General features: G+C 46.8%; 1 protein-coding gene across 1 annotated transcript in view; it reads left to right on the top strand.

Annotated features, from left to right (window-relative positions):
- The window catches only part of Tmem50b (transmembrane protein 50B), a 29,378-nt gene extending 14,762 nt beyond the window's left edge, over positions 1 to 14,616 (top strand). Inside the window, exons 2-7 of the mRNA XM_050164810.1 lie at positions 805 to 944; positions 3,431 to 3,543; positions 4,929 to 4,996; positions 7,832 to 7,924; positions 9,985 to 10,042; positions 13,019 to 14,616. Of these exons, the coding sequence (XP_050020767.1) occupies positions 846 to 944; positions 3,431 to 3,543; positions 4,929 to 4,996; positions 7,832 to 7,924; positions 9,985 to 10,042; positions 13,019 to 13,064 (477 nt within the window). The 5' untranslated portion in view covers positions 805 to 845 and the 3' untranslated portion in view covers positions 13,065 to 14,616. The remainder of the gene's footprint in view (positions 1 to 804; positions 945 to 3,430; positions 3,544 to 4,928; positions 4,997 to 7,831; positions 7,925 to 9,984; positions 10,043 to 13,018) is intronic.
- The last annotated feature ends 6,524 nt before the right edge of the window (positions 14,617 to 21,140 follow it).

The raw sequence follows: 21,140 nt of genomic DNA, 5'->3' as shown, positions 1-21,140 counted from the left end.
TAAAAAAAAGAAAAAAAAATATGGTTCTCTGATTTCCTATTCTCCACTGCTGGGCGTTGCTCCAACACCTGTGGGTGCTAAAATCTAAATGACCATTTAAAGAATGGTAGCGCCCCCTGGTGTCCAAATACAGCTACATACATCTCAATAGGTTTTGTGGTTTGGTTTTGTTTTTGTTTTGGAGACAGAGTTTCTCTGTGTAGCTCTGGCTGTCTTGGAACTCGCTCTGTATGTAACCCAGGCTGTCCTGGAACTCACAGAGATCCGCCTGCCTCTGCCTCCTGGGTGCTGGGATTAAATATGTGCACCACCACTGCCAGGCCAATGGGTACTTCTTGAAGTGTGGTTTTTCATAACTGTAGTAGATAAGAACTTAAGTCATTTTAGGATTACAACTCTAATAAAGGAATAAGATAGTTTATTTAGTTATTTGGGACAAAGTCTACAACTTGCTGTGTAGACCAAGCTGGCCTAGCACTCACAGAGAGCTGCCTGCTCTGGTACTAACGGTGCACCGTGCACCGCTGATGTTTTACTTCTCAGATGCATTTCCTAGGGCTGGAGAGGCGCTGGGGATGAAGGCCTGATAGTGTTCTTCCGAAGGAGCCCATGTCAGGGGGCAGACCTACGTAATTCCAGCTCCAGAGGACCCTACCCCCTCTTCTGGCACCTGTGGGCACCCCACCCCCTCAACACACACACACACACACACACACACACACACACACACACACAAATGAAAGTAAATGTTTTTAGAAAGCGTTTATTGAATTTGATTTATTTTTCTGTCCTTTTTTCCTCTAGGAAACATTATTTAATGAAAAGTTCATGCTTGCGGAGTAAAAATGGCGGGCTTCCTAGATAACTTCCGATGGCCAGAGTGTGAGTGCATTGACTGGAGTGAGAGGAGAAACGCCGTGGCCTCTGTGGTCGCAGGCATACTGGTAAGTGAGGTAGCGTACTGGGGACATGATGCCTTGGCGGTCATCTTCGAAATGAATGTCCGTGTCCTTAGATGACAGCGGCCTTCCAGGGCCGCTTCACCTCACTGCTGCTGAGGATAGGTCATGGTATTACGTCGCCTGCTGGGGTTTCATTTTGTTTATCGAGGGGGAGATTATGTAGTCCAGGCTTGCCTTGCGTGTCTATCCTCCTCTGCCTTGCAGCTGTTGGGGTTGCAGGGTTTGGTGCAGTGCTGGGGTTAGTGTTGCTAGGCAGGCACCTTTTCAGCTGAGCTGAGTCCCAGCCCGCCATGCATGGGTCCATTTGATCTGAGGATGGTTTAGATTTGGTGTCTTTTCTTCGGCTGCAGCATCTGCCACAGCCTCAGAACCCGGTGTCACAGAGTCACTGTGACTGTGTACGCAGCGGTGACACCTTATGCTTTGTACAGACTGGCGCCTCCGCACTGCAGACTCAGAAAGAAGTCTTCTCTTTTGTTTTGTTTTGAGACAGGGTCTCATGTAGCCCAGGCTGGCCTCAAACTCACTGTGTATCCTAGGCTGACCTTAAGTACTAGGATCGAAGGTGTGAACGACAGAGTGGGCTTGCTTACTTTTCTTTCTGTTTTGCTTTCCTTTTTTTAATTATTATAGAAAATGTCAAAACTTTAAAAGAAAGTGGTTGAGAAGGGTGGGGAGGTGGGGTGTCCGCGTCCTTGGTGTCTCTCGCTCCTCCCCGGCTGAGGGCCCGCACCGCTCCTGGGCCTGCCTCCGCTTCCCGAATACCCGACTTGTTTATTCTGTTGTTTTGTAAATCATGACCCGAACAGTCTTACTTTATATCTGTGAACCATTTCCTGCCTCTGAGGTAGAGTAAGTGGAAAAGGCCAATTACTAGATACGGATTTATCGATTTATCCAGTGATTAAAGCTCCGCCTGTACTGCCTACTTGCCAAATATGACTTCACTCGCTACCTGGAGCAGAATGACCCGGAGAAGAGCTGAAAATGGGTCGTTGCCCTTAACAACCTCCTGACTGGCTTGTAGACTTCTGTAAAATCTTGCTTGCGCACCTGCCCACCCTGTGGTTTAGAGCATAAATTAAGAGTGCAAACAGGACCTGGATCAAGGCCTTCCTGGAGCTGTCCTGGCTTCCTTCCGTCGTGACATCTCCTCTTCCACTCCCTTTGCTGTCAGAGTGCTTATTCAAGAAAGTCTCCTGTAACACCTACTGCATTAAAACAAAACAGATGTTTGTCCCCCTTCCCCTGCTTGCTTTGGAGGCAGGGTCTTGGTATACAGATAGCCGAGGCTGGTCTCAAATTTGAGGTCTTCCTGCCTTTATCTCCCAAGGGTTGGAATTACAAGCATGTACCACCTTGCCTAGCTTTTCTTTCTCTCTCTTTTTTCCTCTTTTACTTCCTTCCTTTTTCCCCCCTTTTTTTTGGATCAGGTCTCACCAGGGCCCTGCTCCCCTGGAACTCACCAAAGCCCAGGCTGGTCTTGAACTTGACATGAAGCTTCTGTGTGCTGAGATGACAGTCATGAGCCACCATGCCCTGTCTTTCTCTTTTCTTTTGCTTTAGCTTTCTTTCGTCATATGTATTTATTTGTGTGTGTGTGTGGGGGGGGATTGGTGGGGTAACTGTGGTGCTTGTGTGTGGGTCAGAGGATAACTTTGGGAACTGCTTCTCTCCTCGTACCATGTGTATGCCTGGGGTGGACTCAGGGCCCTAAACGTTTACCTGCTGAACCATTTGGCCTCTTTTTCTTTTCTCCACGCTTTTTCACACAAGATCTCATATATCCCATAAGCATGCACGAGTTCTGCCCTATATTTAACTGTTATTTTACCTCATAAAAGAGTTGGGAGCATTTCTATAGATGTTTTAAAATGAATTTTGAACTCTCTTAAACATTGAGATTATGTAATTCTCTTATTTTGTCGTTTGAGACAAGGGCTCTCACACCTGACCTTCATTTCTCTGGACAGTCTTTGCACCTATCTGTTTAGGTGTGCTCAGCTTGGCTGACATGGAAACCTTACATTTTATATACTCATGTCCAGTCAGCTACAGGGTGCTTAATTAAACGATATAAACTAAAACAGTAGTTGGCTTTTATAGTGTGGGAGCTGTGGCAACTGGGTGCTGGTCAGTGATCAGCTGAGTAGAGCAGCCTGCTGTGGGGCAGAACTGCATGGGAGCCAGGGAGCGCCTGCTGGTTAAGGTGGCTGCTGACTGCTTAAGGAGGCTGCCGGCTGGTTAAGGAGGCTAGTCATGAGGTGGAGGGAGGAAACAAGCCATTCCTGATGAGACTCTTTTCTCACACCATCAGAGGTTAAGAGCAGGTAGATGAAGGGTGCTCACCTTTGTAACCTAGCACCCCAAACACAAAAGCAGCATTTGCTGCACCTGTGCTCGGGGAGGTAGCCACTACAGAGTGATGCTGTGAGCCTCATGACCTGCCTTCCTGGGCTCTTTCTCAGTTTTTTACAGGTTGGTGGATAATGATCGATGCCGCGGTGGTCTATCCTAAGCCTGAGCAGTTGAACCACGCTTTTCACACATGTGGTGTGTTTTCCACACTGGCTTTCTTCATGTAAGTGTGAAATGATTCTCAATTCAGCATTGCCTTTTGAAAAAAAAAATAGTCTTCCTGACCTTTAATGGTTTTAAAAACAACTTCTGGACTTTGTTGATGCATTCTTCTTTTTTTCTACTTTTTTGGAAGTTTTTATTTTTAATTTTTTATGTATAAGTGTTCTGTCTGCATGTGCACTTACACACTAGAAGAGGGCATCGGATCCCATTACAGATGGCTGGGTTTATTTCCCTGTGGGTGCTGGGAATGAACTCAGGACCTCTGGAAGGGCAGCCCGTGCTCTTGAGCGCTGCTGACCCATCTCCCCAGCCCTGATGGATTCTTTAGCATGATGGATTTATCCCTCTGTGTTACCATTCTGGCTGTTCTGGAACTCCCAGAGATCCACCTGCTGGGATTAAATGTGTGCTCCGCCACACCTGGCCTAACAGTTTAATTTTATTTATGTATTTAGTTACTGATTCATTTATTTTGAGATAGGCTCTTTCTATGTAACCTTATTGGAACTTGCTATGCAGACTCGAAAGGTTATATTATGAAGGCTAAAGCTGCTTACTCTCCATAAAGCGACCGTAAGTAGCCCTTCTATTAGCATACCTGTCCTCCCCCCTCTCCCTCTCTCTGTTTAACCTGCAGCCTTATTCATACTGTACATATGCTCTGACACTAAGCTATACCCAGCTCCTATTGGTCTTTTCAATATTTTTAAAAGTTATTTTTATTTTATGTGTATAGGTGTTTTGCATACATGTATGTAGGTATGCCACATACGTGCAATATCCATAGAGGCCAGCAGAGGGCACTGGATCCTCTGGAGCTAGCGTGTGGGTACTGGTAATCGAACCCAGTGTTTTAGCCAGTGCTCTTAACTACTGAGCCATCTCCAGCCCTACCTGTTTAGTTCTTCATTATAATGAAAACTTGAAAATGGGATAACGAACTCTGAGTCATCTATATATACTTGTATGAAGTAGATAATAAAACGAGAAACTAAGTGTGGTGGCTCACACCTTTAATCCCAGTGTTTGGGAGACAAAGCAGGTGGATAGATCTCTGTGAATTGGAGGCCAGCTTGGTCTATATTAACAGGACTGCAATAGTGGGACCCGTCTCAAAAGAGAGAAGAAAGAGAGGGAGAGGAGGTTAGCTGCCGTTTCCTGGTCTCTGGGACAGGTGATGAGCTAAGTGTGTTTCTGGGTGTGCTTTAGGGGAAACAAAAAAGAATAATATTTCGATGCACTTGCGTTTCTGTTTTGTTAACTACCTAGCTGTCAGATGTTGTCCCTAGTTGGGAAATAGTCATTTTTCTTCTAAATGATGTGCAATCCCGGTGTGTGTTGTACTGACAGGAGAGCTCACCGGCTGGTTTTGTGTCGTTCTAGGATAAACGCCGTATCCAACGCGCAGGTGAGAGGCGACAGCTATGAGAGCGGCTGTTTGGGACGGACAGGTAAGGCGCACCCCTGGAAGGGAGGAATGCTCACCAAACGTGGACGAGTCCGGAGAGAAGTCAGAGCCTCCTCAGGAGTCTTTTCCGTCTTTAGTTTTGTGTGTGTGAGTGCTTTGCCCGAATGTGTGTAAGTGCCCTCTGTGCAGTACCTGGTGGCAAGCAGGCCAGGAAAGGATGTCAGATCCCTGAAACTGAGGTAGGGACAGTTGTGAGCTGCCACATGGGTGCTGGGAACGGAACCTGGGTCTTCTGCAAGAGCAGCAAGTCTGCTCAGCAGCCACTCCATCCCCCCAGCCCTCCACCTTCATTTTTAAGACAGGATCGCGGAACTAGCTCATCGATGTGGTTGGCGTGGGCTCCAAGGGTCTGCCTGTTTCCTGCCACCCTGTGCTGGGGTACACTCAGTACTGCTGCACTTGGGGTTTATTACTGTGTGGGTGCTGGAGGTCTTGTCCACAAATCCTCGTGCCAGTGCCGCAAGCTGTCCACGGAGCCCTTGTTTAGAACCCATGGAGTGGTACCACCACACAGGGCAAGTTGCTCATCCCAGCCGTCTAGAAACTCCTGTGCGGATGTGCAGGATGTGTTTTCGAGAGTCTTCAGTCTCATCAGACTGGCAGTCAAGATTGGCCATCACTCCTGCTTCCTAAAAATGGGTTGGATCTACTTGAACGTCCAGAACCCTGGGCTGAAGAGACATTTGTGCCCTTGAACTCAGCAAGAGCGTGTAGTGCAGGGCATCTTCCTTATAGCCATAGAGCAGTCGGACTGTCCCTAAGGGCAGCTGCTGTGTGAAGGTTCGGGTGTGACTGTCCCTAAGGGCAGCTGTTGTGTGGAGGTTCGGGTGTGCTGTTAGAAGCAGACTGACTCAGGGGACCCTGGTCAAAATCCACCCCTGTTTGCCGGAGGTGGCCATCTGATGCAGCAATTATTTGATTATGTGTACAACAAGTGACCTTTCTTTTTTATTTTTTATTTTATCTTATTGATATTTATTGAGCTCTACATTTTTCTCTGCTCCCCTCCCTGCCTCCCGCCTCTCCACTTCAATCCTCCCCCAAGGTCCCCATGCTCCCAATTTACTCAGATCTTTTTCTACTTTCTACTTCCCATGTAGATTAGATCTATGTAAGTTTGTCTTAGTGTCCGCATTGTTGTCTAAATTCTCTGGGATTGTGCTTTGTAGGCTGGCTTTCTTTGCTTTATGTTTAAAAACCACCTCTGAGTGAGTACATGTGATAATTGTCTTTCTGTGTCTGGGTTACCTGACTCAAAATAATGTTTTCTAGCTCCATCCATTTTCCTGCAAAATTCAAGCTGTCGCTATTTTTTTCTGCTGTGTAGTACTCCATTGTGTAAATGTATCACATTTTTCTTATCCATTCTTTGATCAAGGGGCATTTAGGTTGTTTCCAGGCTCTGGGCTCCTATGAACATAGTTGAGCACATGTCCTTGTGGCATGATTGAGCATCCTTTGGATATATACCCAAAAGTGGTATTACTGGGTATTGAGGAAGGTTGTTTCCTAATTTTCTGAGAAATCGCCACACTGACATCCAAAGGGGTTGTACCACTTGCATTCCCACCAGCAATGCAGAAGTGTTCCCTTTTCCCCACAACTTCTCCAGCATAAGTTCTCATCAGTGTTTTTGATCTTGGCATTCTTACATGTATAAGATGGAATCTCAGAGTTGTTTTGATTTGCATTTCTCTGATGACTAAGGATGTTGAACCTTTCCCTAAGTGTCTTTCAGCCATTTTAGATTCCTCTGTTGAGAGTTCTCTGTTTAGGTCTGTACTCCATTTTTTTTTATTGGATTATGTGATCTTTTGGTGTCCAATTTCTTGAGTTCTTTGTATATTTTGGAGATCAGACCTCTGTCTGATGTGGGGTTAGTGAAGATCTTTTCCCATTCTGTAGGCTGTTGTTTTGTCTTGTTGACCATGTCCTTTGCTTTACAGAAGCTTTTCAGTTTCAGGAAGTCCCATTTATTGTTTCTCAGTGTCTGTGCTGCTAGGATTATATTTAGGAAGTGGTTCCCTGTGCCAATGCATTCAAGTATACTTCTACTTCCTACTTTCTCTTCTATAAGGTTCAGTGTGGCTGGCTTTATGTTGAGGTCTTTGATCCATTTGGACTTGAGTTTTGTGCATGGAGATAGATATGGATCTATTTTCATTTTTCTACGTGTTGATATCCAGTTGTGCCAGCACCATTTGTTAAATATGCTTTCTTTTTTTCCATTTGATATTTTTTGCTTCTTTATCAAGGATCAGGTGTTTGAAGATGTGTGCATTGAAATCCGGGTCTTCTATTCGGTTTCATTGGTCCTCCTGTCTGTTCTTATGCCAATAACAGGCTGTTTTCAATTCTGTAGCTCTGTAGTAAAGTTTGAAGTCAGGGATTGTGATGTCTCCAGAAGTTCTTTTATTGCACAGGATTATTTTGGCTATTCTGTGTTTTTTGCTTTTCTAAATTGAGTACCGTTCTTTGGAAGTTTTTGAAGAATTTTGCTGGGACTTTGATGGGCAGCAAGTGACCTTTCAATTATGGTCTAATAAATCAGTTTAGTGAAATTCTTGTCAGAGCCTGACTCCTCAAATAGTGGTTTCTCTAGAAGTAAAGAGGTAACTTTTCTTCTCCTCTTTCTGAGATGTCTAACTCTTTTTAGCTTCTTTGTTTTGGTGTGCGTGCGTGCTTTAAATCTTCATGAAGCTAAGTGTTCCAGCAGGAAAGCACATGATGTGCACCAGGCAGCCCTTTGCAAAGCTGCACATTGTAAGATGCTGCAGAGCTGCGAGGGAGTGGGTCCTGAAGCCTCCTCTTCCCGCAGGTGCCCGCGTCTGGCTCTTCATCGGCTTCATGCTGATGTTCGGCTCGCTCATCGCCTCCATGTGGATCCTCTTTGGTGCTTACGTCACTCAGAGTAAGTGTGTACCCTCCTTCATGTCACTCAGAGTAAGTGTGCACCCTCCTTCATGTCACTCAGAGTAAGTGTGCACCCTCCTTCACGTCACTCAGAGTAAGTGTGCACCCTCCTTCATGTCACTCAGAGTAAGTGTGCACCCTCCTTCATGTCACTCAGAGTAAGTGTGCACCCTCCTTCACGTCACTCAGAGTAAGTGTGCACCCTCCTTCATGTCACTCAGAGTAAGTGTGCACCCTCCTTCACGTCACCAGTGCAGTGCACCCTCCTTCATGTCACCACCATTGTTGAATTAGGTTAAATTCTTCCTCTGTGTGGAGACCCATCCCCTTGTGCCCCAAACAGTGAAAATCAGGTTTCTCTTGCCTTGTTTGCACTGAAACCTGACCTGAAAGGACATGTGGCTCATGTGGTCTTTACCACGTTGACTCTAAGTGTTCAAGGTGTATTATTGCAGGAGTGGATGTGAGTCAGGTGTATTTGGCGGTGAGGTGCCGGGGGTGCTGCATAATATCCATTCACTTTTCGTTTGTGTCCAGACTAAGTTAGAACTCGAAGTACAAAGACAGTGCCGGGCAGCGGCTTCTGTTGGTTTGCTCCGAGAACAGACGAACTGTTTCCTGTTCCTCTAGTGAAAATGGGAATAAGCCAGCATTCCCATGAAGGGCCAGGAACTTTGTAAAGTTGTGCTCGTTCCTGTGTCTTCTTCTTAAAACAGCTCACAGTGAGAAGCACCTCAGTTCCGGTCTCTTCTGATTCGGTCAGTGCTGCTCATTCCGTACACTTAGCTGCTTAGAAAGTGAGTGGAGTATTTCCGGGGTCATTTCTGACATATTCCAAAGTTCATCAGATAGCCTTTCTTGGGACTATTGATATGTATAATAGCAGCCACCATTTAGTGTACATTGAACATCTCTAATCTGAAAATTTGAAATCCAAAAATGCTCCAAAATTGGAAGCAGGGGTTCTGAGTTGTGACAGGACAGCACCCATGTTCCAGTCTGTCCCTGACCTTGTGTGGTGGGTTGCAGTCCGAACAGGGGGACTAAAGCTGGTGTGGTGGTGCACACCTTTAATCCCAACACTCGGGAGGCAGAGGTAGGTGGACCACTGTGAGTTCAAGGCAGTCTGGTCTACCAAGTGAGTTCCAGGACAGCCAGGACTACACAGAGAAACTCTGTCTCAAAAAATAAAACCAAACCAAAACTAAACTAAACTAAAACAGGCAACATAATTGAACTTCATGTTGCGTCCCAACTGAACACTTGGTCCCATTCCCGAGCTATGCATATACAGGTGTCCCCAAATCTAAAAGCTGAAATCCGATCCCAAGCATTTTAGATAAGGTGTCAGATAAGGTGAACGCATCTGCTGGTATCGCTCAGTGGTCCAAGTACTGTTGCAAACATTACACGGGTCCCCCATTTAATCCCACTCCTGTATTGTGGGCACTATTAAATGCCCGCGCTACAGAAAAGGAAGTTGAGAAGCTGAGGTTTAGTAACCTGCTCAAAGCGGTGCATTTAGTCAGTAACAGAGCTGGGGTTCAGCACCGAGAACTCAGCTCAGACTTGGAGCTCTCCAGCTGACCTGCTGTTTCGTTTCCTGTGCTCTCAAAAGCTTGAAATGTAAGCATGGGCAATGGTCAGTCAGTGAATGTAATATCAGGAATAGCTAACGCCCTTGTAAGAGTCTGTGCTGGCCCTGCCAGGCACAGGTGGTTTGCTTTCTTGTCACTGGTTTTTTTTTTTTTTTTTGTTTTGTTTTTAAGACAGCACCCCGGTGTTTCCCATGCTGAACTCAGCCTCCCGGGCTGACGCGGTCCTGCGCTCAGCTTCTCACAGCAGTAGAAGCATGGTGCCCAGTCATAACAGCTGTGATATGGCCTGAGTCCTGTGAGTTAGCCAGCGAGAGCCTCATGAGGTCACTGACGTTTATCTAAAGTAATCTTTTAGGGAATGGAATTATTTGTTTCCTTGTGGACACACAGAACGCATCACTCTGAATGGCACGGGCCCTGCGGCTGTGTTCCCTCTAATCTGTTTCATTCTTGTTTGCAGATATTGATGTTTATCCTGGACTAGCTGTGTTCTTTCAAAATGCTCTTATATTTTTTAGGTAAGTTGTCTAATTTCCTTTGCTCTCTTTTATTTTTTATTATCATTTATTATTATTATTATTACAAATTTTCACCTCCTCACCTCCTCCCGTTTCCTCCCCCTTCCCTCATTCCCTCTCCCCCTTCCTCTCCAGTCCAAAGAGCAGTCAGGGTTCCCTGCCCTTTGGGAAGTCCAAGGTCCTCCCCTCTCCATCCAGGTCTAGGAAGGTGAGCATCCAAACAGACTAGGCTCTCACAAAGCCAGTACATGCAGTAGAATCAAATCCCAGTGCCATTGTCCTTGGCTTCTCAGTCAGCCCTCCTTGTCAGCCACATTCAGAGAGACCGGTTTGATAGATTTATTTTTATCTGTGTGCATGCATGGGTGCCTGCATGAGGAGGCCTCAAGAGGGCGCCAGACCCCCAGCAACTGGAAATTGCAGGTGGTTGTGGCGCCCACCGGTGTGGGTGCTGGGAACTGAATCCTGGTGCTCTGCAAGGGCAGCCAGGGCTCCAAGTCGTCTGATTTCTCACCTACACTTAAAGCATTTATGGAAATGTCCACAGCGTTGTAAGAGTGGCGTGGCCATGGAACATCTGAAATCCTGCCACCAGGACCTCACTCATCGTCATATAAGGATATGTTGCCTTTAAGTTGCTGCCACTGCTTAAATGAGTACCCGCTGTACTGTCTGTCATTCATAGGCGAGACATACTCAGAGGAGAAAATGCAGAGAAGGAACTCAAATCCAGACTGTAGATTTAGTCCATCGCCTGTTCTTTGCTTAGCAAAAATCATGCAGATTTATAAGAAAGAGAATAATTCAGGGCTTGAGGTGCACACCTTTAAACCCAGCACTCAGGAAGCAGAGGCAGGAGAACTTGTGAGTTCGAGGTCAGCCTGGTCTATAGCGTGAGTTCAACACTTTGTTATTGGCCAGTAAATGAGGCTCTAGATATATTAACACTAGGTGGTGATGACTGCTGCTCTTCCTCCCCTCCCTCCTCCTCCTGCTCCTCCCCACTTCATCTTTCCCTCCTCTTCCCCTCCTCTGCCTCTCCTTCCTATGGTTTCCCCCTCTTCCTCTTTCTCCCCCCGTCCTCCCCCACTTCACCTTCTCCACTTCTCCGCCTTCCTCCTTTGCATCTTTCTCCTTCCCTCTTCTTTTTCTCTATCCCCACCTGTAGTAAGAGGAAGATGTTTGTTCATTTCCTAGCCGCCCAGACTGAATAACCACACAGAAACTATATTTAAATTACTGCTTGGCCCATTAGCTCTAGCTTCTTATTGACTAACTTTACAAATTAATTTAACCCATTTCTATTAATCTGTGTATTGCTGCAAGGCTGTGGCTTACCCGGTAAAGTTCCAGCATCAGTCTCAGGTGGGGCTACACGACTTCTCCTTGACTCTGCCTTCCTTCTCCCAGCATTCAGTTTAGTTTTCTCCACCTAGCTCTGTTCTACCCTATTAGGCCAAGCCAGTTTCTTTATTCATTAACCAATAAAAGCAATATAAATACAGAAGGACTTCCTACATCACCTGCCTCCTCATAATACAGGATCTTTTTGTATTGCCAAGACTGGCCTTAAACTCCAGGTTCCCATAATCCTCCTGCCTTGGCCTAGGCAGCTGGCACTAAAGGAACCATCATGTCCATTCAGCACTTACATTATACTTGTAGAAGTCAGTACAGCTCGGTGGCTCCCTGCCCTCCTGCCCTGTGCCTGGCTTTCCTGTTGTCTTCTCTCCATGCCTGTGTGACTAGTTTCTGATGTTCTGTCTTGAGGCTCACTGAGCTGAGCTTCAGTGTCCAGGCAGATGCTCATTCCAGCCTCTGTGTTTTTAGCCCTAGAAGCTCAGTTTAGGTCTTGTGGTGTCTTCCTTGTCTCTCCTGAGCATGCTGTGTTTCTGTTCATGTGACTACACCTGACCATGTAAACCTTTTTTGATGACCTGCACTGTTTTCATTCATTCATTATTTCTAGTTATTTTTCAGTTTGGGGCTTTTTTTCATTTGCAGTTTCCTATGCAAATTGTTGGGGTTCTGTTCTGATACAGTGTTTTTGAGCCCAAGTTTCACATATTCCAAGCAGCCGTAGGGTTAGCCCTACTAGCAAAAATTTCCAACACCTATGGTTCTGACTTTGTACAAAATCTAAACCAAGCTCACTGTAGCTGAGGATGACCCTGCACTCCCTCCCAGGATGGGCTGACGGGCTCAGATTCTCCTATGTTAGGATCGACACCACACGCCGTCCTTCACAGCCTGTTTTCATGGCTGAACTTTGACATGTACCTGTTGTCTCCTGCATTAGACAGTTTGTTCCACGGGGAGCAAATTTGTTCATTTTGAGTCAACCATAACCCATCTCTTAGCCAGAGGCTCTGTGCAGTCCATTGTTTAACCCACAGTCATTGCCGAGGAATGGAGAATTACAGTCTGGTCTGTTTTAGGTGCTTCTGTGACCAAGCACAGATAAAGATGCCCTTAGAGGGCTGGAGAGATGGCTCAGAGGTTAAGAGCATTGTCTGCTCTTCCAGAGGTCCTGAGTTCAATTCCCAGCAACCACATGATGGCTCACAACCATCTGTAATGGGGTCTGGTGCCTTCTCCTGGCCTGCAGGAATACACACAGACAGAATATTGTATACATAATAAATAAATAAATAAATAAATTAAAAAAAAAGATGCCCTTAGAGCTGTAAAGTGGCCTTGGACCCACGACTGCCACAAGGCTGCCCCTCTCTCCAGCATATTTCCTACGCGGTAGCTGCCTAGGCATTGTGGGGGTGCTCTTCACCCCCAGACACTATAGTACAGCTACTTCACAAAACAAGGGCATCCCTCACAGCGCGCTGGTCTTGCATTTGGTTGTAGACATTGATAAACGGTCAGTGACGTCACTGATGGGCATGTCTGTCAGAGCCACGTAGATGTGACCTCTGTGCTGCTTGTTCATGTCACCTCACAGCTCTGTTCGTCCCTTTCTAGCACTCTGATCTACAAATTCGGAAGAACTGAAGAACTCTGGACTTGAGATCGCCTCTCAAATTGTACCCTCCTCTTGTTCAGTTCTGTTCTTAGATAACTTTATCTCTGGAATAATTTACACATTGCCAAATGGAACAGATTGTACACTGAGTGTTTGATTTCTTCACAGTTTTATGCTCTGAGATTAGAATTGCTCTTGCAAAATGTCTGTCTTGGTTTTTCATTGGCGGACAAGCTAATATGTACATAATCCACAACCACACAATACATAATACGTGATGCTGGATGTCAGGGTTTATTCCGAGGCGCTCAGATTAGTCCGTGTCCCAAGCTGGGGTTCTATTGTCTTGGTGTTGAGAGGTGAATACTCTGTCTTGGTGTCTGATGTTGGACAGTGAAGAAAATGCACACCTCCGCGTCTCTGCAGAGGCCTGAGCTATCAGAAGGCGAGCGTATTTGCCAGCTGTAATTTATTTTGGCTTGGAATTGAGACTTTTTTAAAAGGAAAAATGTTTGTGTGTATGTATGTATTAGAGAACTGGACTTTTTATATGAAGACTTTTTAAATGCTCAAAGGCCTAGTTTGAAGCCCCCTTTAAAAAGAATTCCTCATCCGTGACTTTTATTTGAGAAGGGATAACACTCTCAGAAAAGCTCCATTTGTTGGAGTTAATGTAAAAGGACCGCAGGTGGCTGAGCACGCTGGAGCAGTGACCCTGAGACACGTGTCACACAAAGTGGGATAATTAGCTAAAGATAGACTTCCCCCTGAAGGGCCACAGCCATTTGATTCTCCTAGCCCTTGGCTCCCATGCTCTCGCCTCCAGCTTCAGGTGACCAGATGCTGCACAACAGCTCGTGTGCTGAAAGCCACACTCCACCCCGGAAGCCCCTCCGCCAAGTCCGAGTGCTGTGCTTGCCCCGTGTCTCTTCCTGCAGGCTTTCCTTTGTTGTGAAGATTCTGTGTTGCACTCTTAACCCCAGAGGGATTTTTATAAAACCTTTTGCAGAAAACAATAATATTAGTGGTAGCATATGCAACTTTCAATGCAGGCCTTACGTTCTTAGCTTGCCTCCCCGAGAGAGAGGCCTCACCAAGCACAGCGCGTGAAGTGGCTGCGGATTGCTGCGCCTTCATCTAGATGCGTCTCGCTTCGTTACTCCGCTGTCAGCCCTTCAAAATGCTGCTTTGTCTGGCTTCCGGAACACGGCGAAGCTAATCACACATTTCCATTCTTAGAGTCTAATGCAATAAATATTCCTCGTACCTGCATTGTACAGCTAGGTGTGCTGGGGAAAATGATCCGCAGCCCTGCTCTCTGTTATTCTCCATTGTCCGAGTTAACCCTATCATGACTTCAGCACGCCAGTGTGGAGGTTTATGAAGGGCAGCCCTGAGGACCTACTGACGAAGCTGCTGGCTTCTTTTGTGTTCATGAATTTTGTTTTAGTTGTGAGCATTCTGTTGATTTTCTCTGTTACCTCAATAAACGAGAGACGCTGTTAGCGCCCTCTCCCAGGTGTTGTGATCAGTAGAAGCCTCGGTGATCCTCTAAATCACATGATTCTCCTAATAAAAGTCTTTATTTGTTACTCAACTCAAGACTATTGAATCTGCGTTTTTTTGTGTGCCAGAGCGTTCTGTAGGCCATTCTGAGATCCTCACCGTGTTATTTTTTGGTTCTTTTGAGGGAGAGTCTCACTTTGTAACCCTGGCTACCCTGGAACACAAAATGTAGACCAGGCTGGCCTTGAACTCACAGAGATCTGCCTCCTCTGCCTCCCAAGTGCTAGGATTAAAGACATGGGCCACCACACACAGCCTGTGTTACTGTGTACGTGTGCATATGTATGCATGTGTGTGGAGGCCGGAGGTCTCCATCTTGTTGTTTGAGACATTCCCTCCCTGGGAGCTGGGGATCGCAAATGAGACTAGGCTGGCTGCTCAGTAAGAGCCCAGCTGTGTCTGCCTCCCCAGCACTAAGATTGCCAACATGTGCCATCGAGCCTCGGTTTACTTGGGTTCTGTGGATCAAACTCGGGTCCTCATGCTGCTTTGGCAGACTCTTTACCAGCTGCTCTGTCTCCTTGGCGCCCTTGTAGCAATAACTTTCCTATTGCCACTGATGAAGACACACAGATTTCCCCCTCTAAGTACTAGTCGGCACGAACATGCCAGGCTTTGAAGATTGAAAGATGGATGGTACTAAACCACATAGCTTGGTCTCTTGAGTAGCAAACTCTGGAGTGTTTGTAATGGACAGGTTGAATTTATGTTCTCCGTGTTTCTCCCTCATGGAAGAAATATTACAGTCATTGTCAATTTAGGATCACTTAAAATATATTTTTTATTACTTGATTTTATGTGTGTGTGTTTCTGTGAATGGATGCATATGAACCACATGAGCATCTGGTGCCAGAAGAGGCCAGAAAATAGTGTCGGGTCCCCAGAGCTGCAGCTACAGGTGATTGTGAGCAGCTGTGAGCGTGTAAGGACAGTAGTGTCAGGTCCCCAGAGCTGCAGGTGATTGTGAGCAGCTGTGTGTGTGTTACGAGCCCAACTTAACTCCTCTGCAAGAGCAGCCAGTGCACTTAACTGCTGAGCCATTTTTCCACACCCAGCTCTTTGTATTACTCATTTGAGATTTGATCATTTCATAAGAAACAGTCTTTGCCATTCTCACAAGTGTATCCCAATTTTTCCATGTACTCTCTGTTGTTCCTTTTGGAAACTACAGCTCCCAGTTTCCTCCTGGATTACGGAGCGCGGGCGTGCACAGGTGCAGGACATTTCTCCCAGATACCCTTGCGCTTCTCGTTAAAAAGCGAGCTTCCACGAGGTCTCGCTCTCTTGCCCTTTACCCTTGTGTGTCTTGCACACCTGTCCCTTATCGTGTCCCCCTCACCCCCCATTAAAGCGCACCCACGTGGGAGCCGCGTGTCTGTGTCTCCTTTCGTGCGTGTTTTGTCTGTCCTGTGTTTGTCTACACACACACACACGCTTTAAAAGAATAATACTCTCCCGAGTACTTGATTATTCTGATCAAAATTATGAAGGGTTGGGCTTCTTTTAGTATTATTTATTTACATGTGTGTGTTTATGTGTCTCTTGTCATTCTGTATATCTGTCTGTCTGTCTGTGTGCCTGCCTGACTGCATATATATCTCTGTGTTTCTGTGTATGTGTTGTCCTTCTGTGTATGTGTGTCTGTGTATGTAGGGGTGTCTGTCTGTGCAGGCCAGAGGATCACCTGGGACAGTTAGTTCTGCTCAGTAGAGCCTGGCTCACAGAACAGGATTCATGGGCACCACTTCTGGCTCTTTTCCTTCTGTGAGGAAATTGGAAGTTGCTGTGATTGACAGGCCCAGTTGAAGGAAACTGGACATCGATTTCATTGTAGAATCCTTTCTTACCTTTAGGAAATTGTGACACGGGTTTTCTTTTCATATCTCATCCCTAGTTTCTTAGAAATAGTCTTTTATTATGTTTTTTCTTATAAATTAGTTTTGGGTTGGAGAGATGGATCAAATGTTAAGAGCACACTGACTGCTCTTCTAGAGGTTCTAAGTTCAAATCCCAGCAACAACATGGTGGCTCACAACCATCTGTAATGAGATCTGGTTCCCTCTTCTGGCCTTCAGTCATACATACAGATAGAACACTATACATGGTAAATAAGTCTTTAAAAAAATGATGTGTTTGCACAGACTGTTTGATGTTTAAAGAGCTTACTTTTTTTTTTCTTTTTTTGGTTTTTTGAGACAGGGTTTCCTCTGTAACTTTGGAGCCTGTCCTGGAACTAGCTCTTATAGACCAGGCTGGCCTGGAGCTCACAGAGAGCCTCCTGCCTCTGCCTCCTGAATGCTGGCATTAAAGGAGTGTGCCACTACACCCAGTTATATTGTTATTCCTTTCTCCCTCCCTTCCTTTTCATTATGTAGACCAGGCTGTTTTGAAGCTCATAGAGGTCCACCTGCCGCTCTCTCCAAAGTGCTGTAATTACAGGTGTGTGCCACTACACAAGGCTGTAGTTTCTTAAAAACAACAACAACAACAAACACTAACACTGTGAAAAGATTAAAATAAGCTAACTAACACGTCACCATGACCACTCCAGGTGTCCTCCACCTCTTTCTTCCCCTTAAGAAGCAAACCGTCTGAGTACACTCCATTTTCTCCCTCGGTTGGTGCTCAGTCCCAGTGGACGCTGTTTAAAGAGTACTGAACAGTTGTCTCTAGGCAAGGGCACGACTGGGTTCCTGAGAGGCACTAGTCACAAACAACAGTGTCTTTAAGTGATCAGCTTTGTGGGTGTTTCACTTTGCTTAATAGATACTGTTGCCCGGTGGTGGCCCACGCCTTTAATCCAAGCACCTGGGGCCAGCCTGGCCTACGGAGGGAGTTCCAGGACAACCAGCGCTGTTACACAGAGAAACCCAATCTCAGGAAAAAAAAAAAATAGTGTTGATGTGACACAGAGAAACCTGGTCTCAAAAAAACCAAAACAAAATAGATACTGTTGACATGTTACATTGGACCCACTATCACCACCTTCTTGTAGCTATAAGCTCTAGACAGAACTTGAACTCAGCCCTCAGAGGCCCTGCTAAACACCAGCAAGAGCAAAAGCTTAAAGGACACGTTCCCAGAGAGACCAGACACCTGTTTCCACCACAGAGCAGAAAGACAGAGTAGTCGTCGTCCCCTCCCCCCCAGGTACCTCAGATCACTCTGCACATATCCTTAAAGGATCAGGAAATTGCCCCAAATACTGACTATGGGGTCACAAATACATTTCAGCAAGTAGACTGTTGGCCATTGTAGGTCCGAGTAACAGGGTGTATAGTGACCGCATGCGTGCACACCGGCACGCACACACACACCGCTGGCACATACACACACCCCACCGGCACACACACCCCACTGGCCTTCGTCCCTCCCACACTGTTTGTTCTCAGCATTCTTGTGCTGGGCCACCATCCCTCCTACTTTTTATGGCTGCCAGTTTAATCACCTGGCTTCTGGGCAGCCTGAGTCATTTCTGCTGCACACAGATAGCTGGTGGGACAGGGTGTTCTATATTCTATATTCTCTCCTCTGCAGTTGTCTTGGGTTCAGAGAGATCAAGGCATTCGTTAGTGACTCGGACTTTTTCAAAACTTCCACGATCCCTTTTGGAGAAAGAAACTGGAAAGCCCTTTGATGTCAAGGAGATTGACCTCCACTCCACCCCTGCCCCCTGCCAAGGGCCACCTGCCTCATGCCCCTCTTCCCTGCCAAAGGACATAGAGTGCAGTTCCCCACGACGTTTCATGTTCCTCGAGCAGAGCTGGATTTCCCTCCTGCCATGAACAGTGTGAATTTTCAGATTAACATTTTATTTTGAATAACTAAAGTCTTACACGGAGAAGTAGCCACAACAACAAAATTCCATGTGACCTTGTTTTTGTGAGAAGTGTTTGACACTATGTTGCAGACTGATGTCTGAAATGCTTCTGTGTAGGTCCTATCATACAAGGCACAGACAGTGTGTCTGTTATTTAAGCAGGAAATGTGTTGGTGACTTCGAGGGAGCTGCCTTTATCTCATCCGCCCATAGGCTAATGCGGGTTAGTGCTTGGTCCAGCCAGCCGGCATGGGCTGAGCAACCCTGCCTTCTCCTACACTGTGCCCAGCCCTCCCTGACTCGTTTGCTTCAGAGCATGCGCCCAAGAATGCAATACCCCCTCTTAACATTTGTGACCCCTGACCTCTGTAGCATAAACCTTGATGATGGGAGTGGCTCTCTTTGTGGCGGTACAGGGACCACTTCATTAACTAGGCCAGCAAGCGCTCCACAAAGGGCCAGGTGGGGTAAATATCAGACTTTGTGAGCCATGCATTCTGTTGCAACTTCTCGGGTCTGCCTGGCAGTGCAAAAGTAACCCGGAAGGAGTGTGCCTCCCCAGCTTCCCGTAGAGCTCCATGGACACCATGGACATTCTTTTTATCTGTGCCTTCTGTTTGTCCCCATATGTGTGCAGGTAACGGAGGTTAAAAGAGGGTGTCAGATGGAACTGGAACCATAGGTGCTTAAGTCATCCAGTGTGGGTGCTGGGAACCGAACCCAGGTCCTCTGGAAGAGCAGCAAGCCCTCAGCTGCTGAGCCATCTCTCCAGCCCCAGGCTCTTGTTTGCCTCTCCAGCTATTTAAAGATGTAAAAATGGCTGTTGGCTCAGAAGCTGCAGAAAATCAGGAAGTGATTCCATTATAATGACTAACGTAAGAGAGGGTCCAACTGGATGTTTTATAGATGATGTTCTCTTGATTAGAAATTAAAGTTCCAAGTTAGCACAAGAATTAATCCTGTTTTCTAGCTGTTTATTACACAGCTAGGCATAGTTTTCCTATTCGAATCTTCTGGTCCTTCTCATAGGCAGGCCTCCCTGTGAGAGGGCTCAGCTCTCGCCATCCTGTTCCAGCTCCCTCCCCGTTGGGGCTTGCCCTCTCCCTCCCTCCCCCACAGCCATCACTCTGCTTCCAAGAGTTCCATGGTCTTGACCATGGTCCAGATGTAGAAACCAAAATAACTAACTAGAAAAAGATATAATTCAAAAATAATTGGCAAGTTACATCTGGAATAATTACTGTGTTCTGCCAGGAACGAACATTTCAAGGCTGCTCCGGCCTTCGTCTAACTTCGATGTTAATGATGGTCTTTGTGGGGGTATTTTTGGCTCTAAAATCTTGCATCCCTGAGCTTGGGCACCAGGAGACTTTCCCGAGGCACCAGCCCAGTCAGGCCATAAATAAAAAGGACTTAAAACTTTTAATTGGCTTAATCAACACCGTCGTCGATAGCTACACGAGTAGATCATACAGTGAAGAGTGACGCAGAACCGCTTGTTTCTTCTGGGCACGGTGGCGCATGTCCTGCGAGGTCGAGGCCAGCTTGATCCACATAGATGGTTCCATACCAGCCAGGGCTACATAGGAAGACCCTGACTCAAAAACAAACCAGCCACAACAAATATACCCATTGATAGCCTGTTGGAATTCTCAGTAGGTGGGTGTGTCCAGCTCAGCCCCTCCCTCAGACTGTAAGCATGGACAGCCCGCTCCCCACGTACAGTGTTTGCTCTGGGCTTGGGCTCTGTGTCCCCTCTGACTTCACTGCCACCTTTAGCCAACTGTGCTACCCTGGGGGCTCAGCCACAGCCTCCTCCTGCCTCAGGACAATAGACCAATTCCACCCTAAAACCACTTTACAACGGCTGTTCTTCGTTTTTTAGTGTGACCACATTGGGAACTAAAACCAAAAACCGGAGGGCCTGTGATGGGGGGGTGCCTCCTTTATCCTTTTCTTTTTGGCAGTGCTGGGACTGGAACTCAGGGCCTTGAGCATGCTAGGCTACCACTGAGCGGTATTTCCGGTCCTGTCCTAACCGTTAGCGCCCCCACCCCACCACCAAGATGGCTAGTTCACAAGCCTAGTCAGAGATGCTGCCCAACAGGAGGAGGAGGCTCTGTCAACAAGTGTACAAGGTGCCACCAGCCTAAGGCTGAGTGTCTCTCACTGCCGGCAAAGGCTGTTGGCAGGGCTTCTCAGAGCAGACTGCAAGGTTGCCGTGTCACCGTGGCTGGCAGAGGGGAGAGCCGTACAGCCTTCCTAAATGAAACAGAAGGGTTTCAAATGTGCCTTTGGGAAGCCGAGCGAGACTGGCAGTCAGCTCGTGTGCTCGTGGGTGACGTGGTTGGTGGAAGCCGAGCAAGACTGGCAGTCAGCTCATGTGCTCGTGGGTGACGTGGTTGGTGGAAGCCGAGCAAGACTGGCTGTCAGCTCGTGTGCTCGTGGGTGGCGTGGTTGGTGGAAGCCGAGCAAGACTGGCTGTCAGCTCGTGTGCTCGTGGGTGGCGTGGTTGGTGGCCATCTCCCTTTCCTGGGTTTGTACAGTGTGACTCGTGTGACCGGCATGCTGGTGGCCCCTCTGGAAATACCCTCAGACTCTGAAGAATTAGGAGGTGACTTCTTCCTTGCTGGAGTCTCCCGAGGGCTCATCAGCGCTACTGGATGTAGCTTAAGAAAACCCAAGTTTTAGATTCAGTTGGGTTTCGATCTGACACAGGGTCTCTGTATAGCCCT

The sequence above is a fragment of the Alexandromys fortis genome, unplaced genomic scaffold, assembly GCF_014885135.2.
Source record: "Alexandromys fortis isolate MF-2015 unplaced genomic scaffold, M_Fortis_MF-2015_v1.1 scaffold_162, whole genome shotgun sequence".
In the NCBI taxonomy this organism is placed as follows: domain Eukaryota; kingdom Metazoa; phylum Chordata; class Mammalia; order Rodentia; family Cricetidae; genus Alexandromys; species Alexandromys fortis.
Note: the sequence above shows the minus strand (reverse complement) of the source record. Positions and strands in the feature narration are given on the sequence as shown.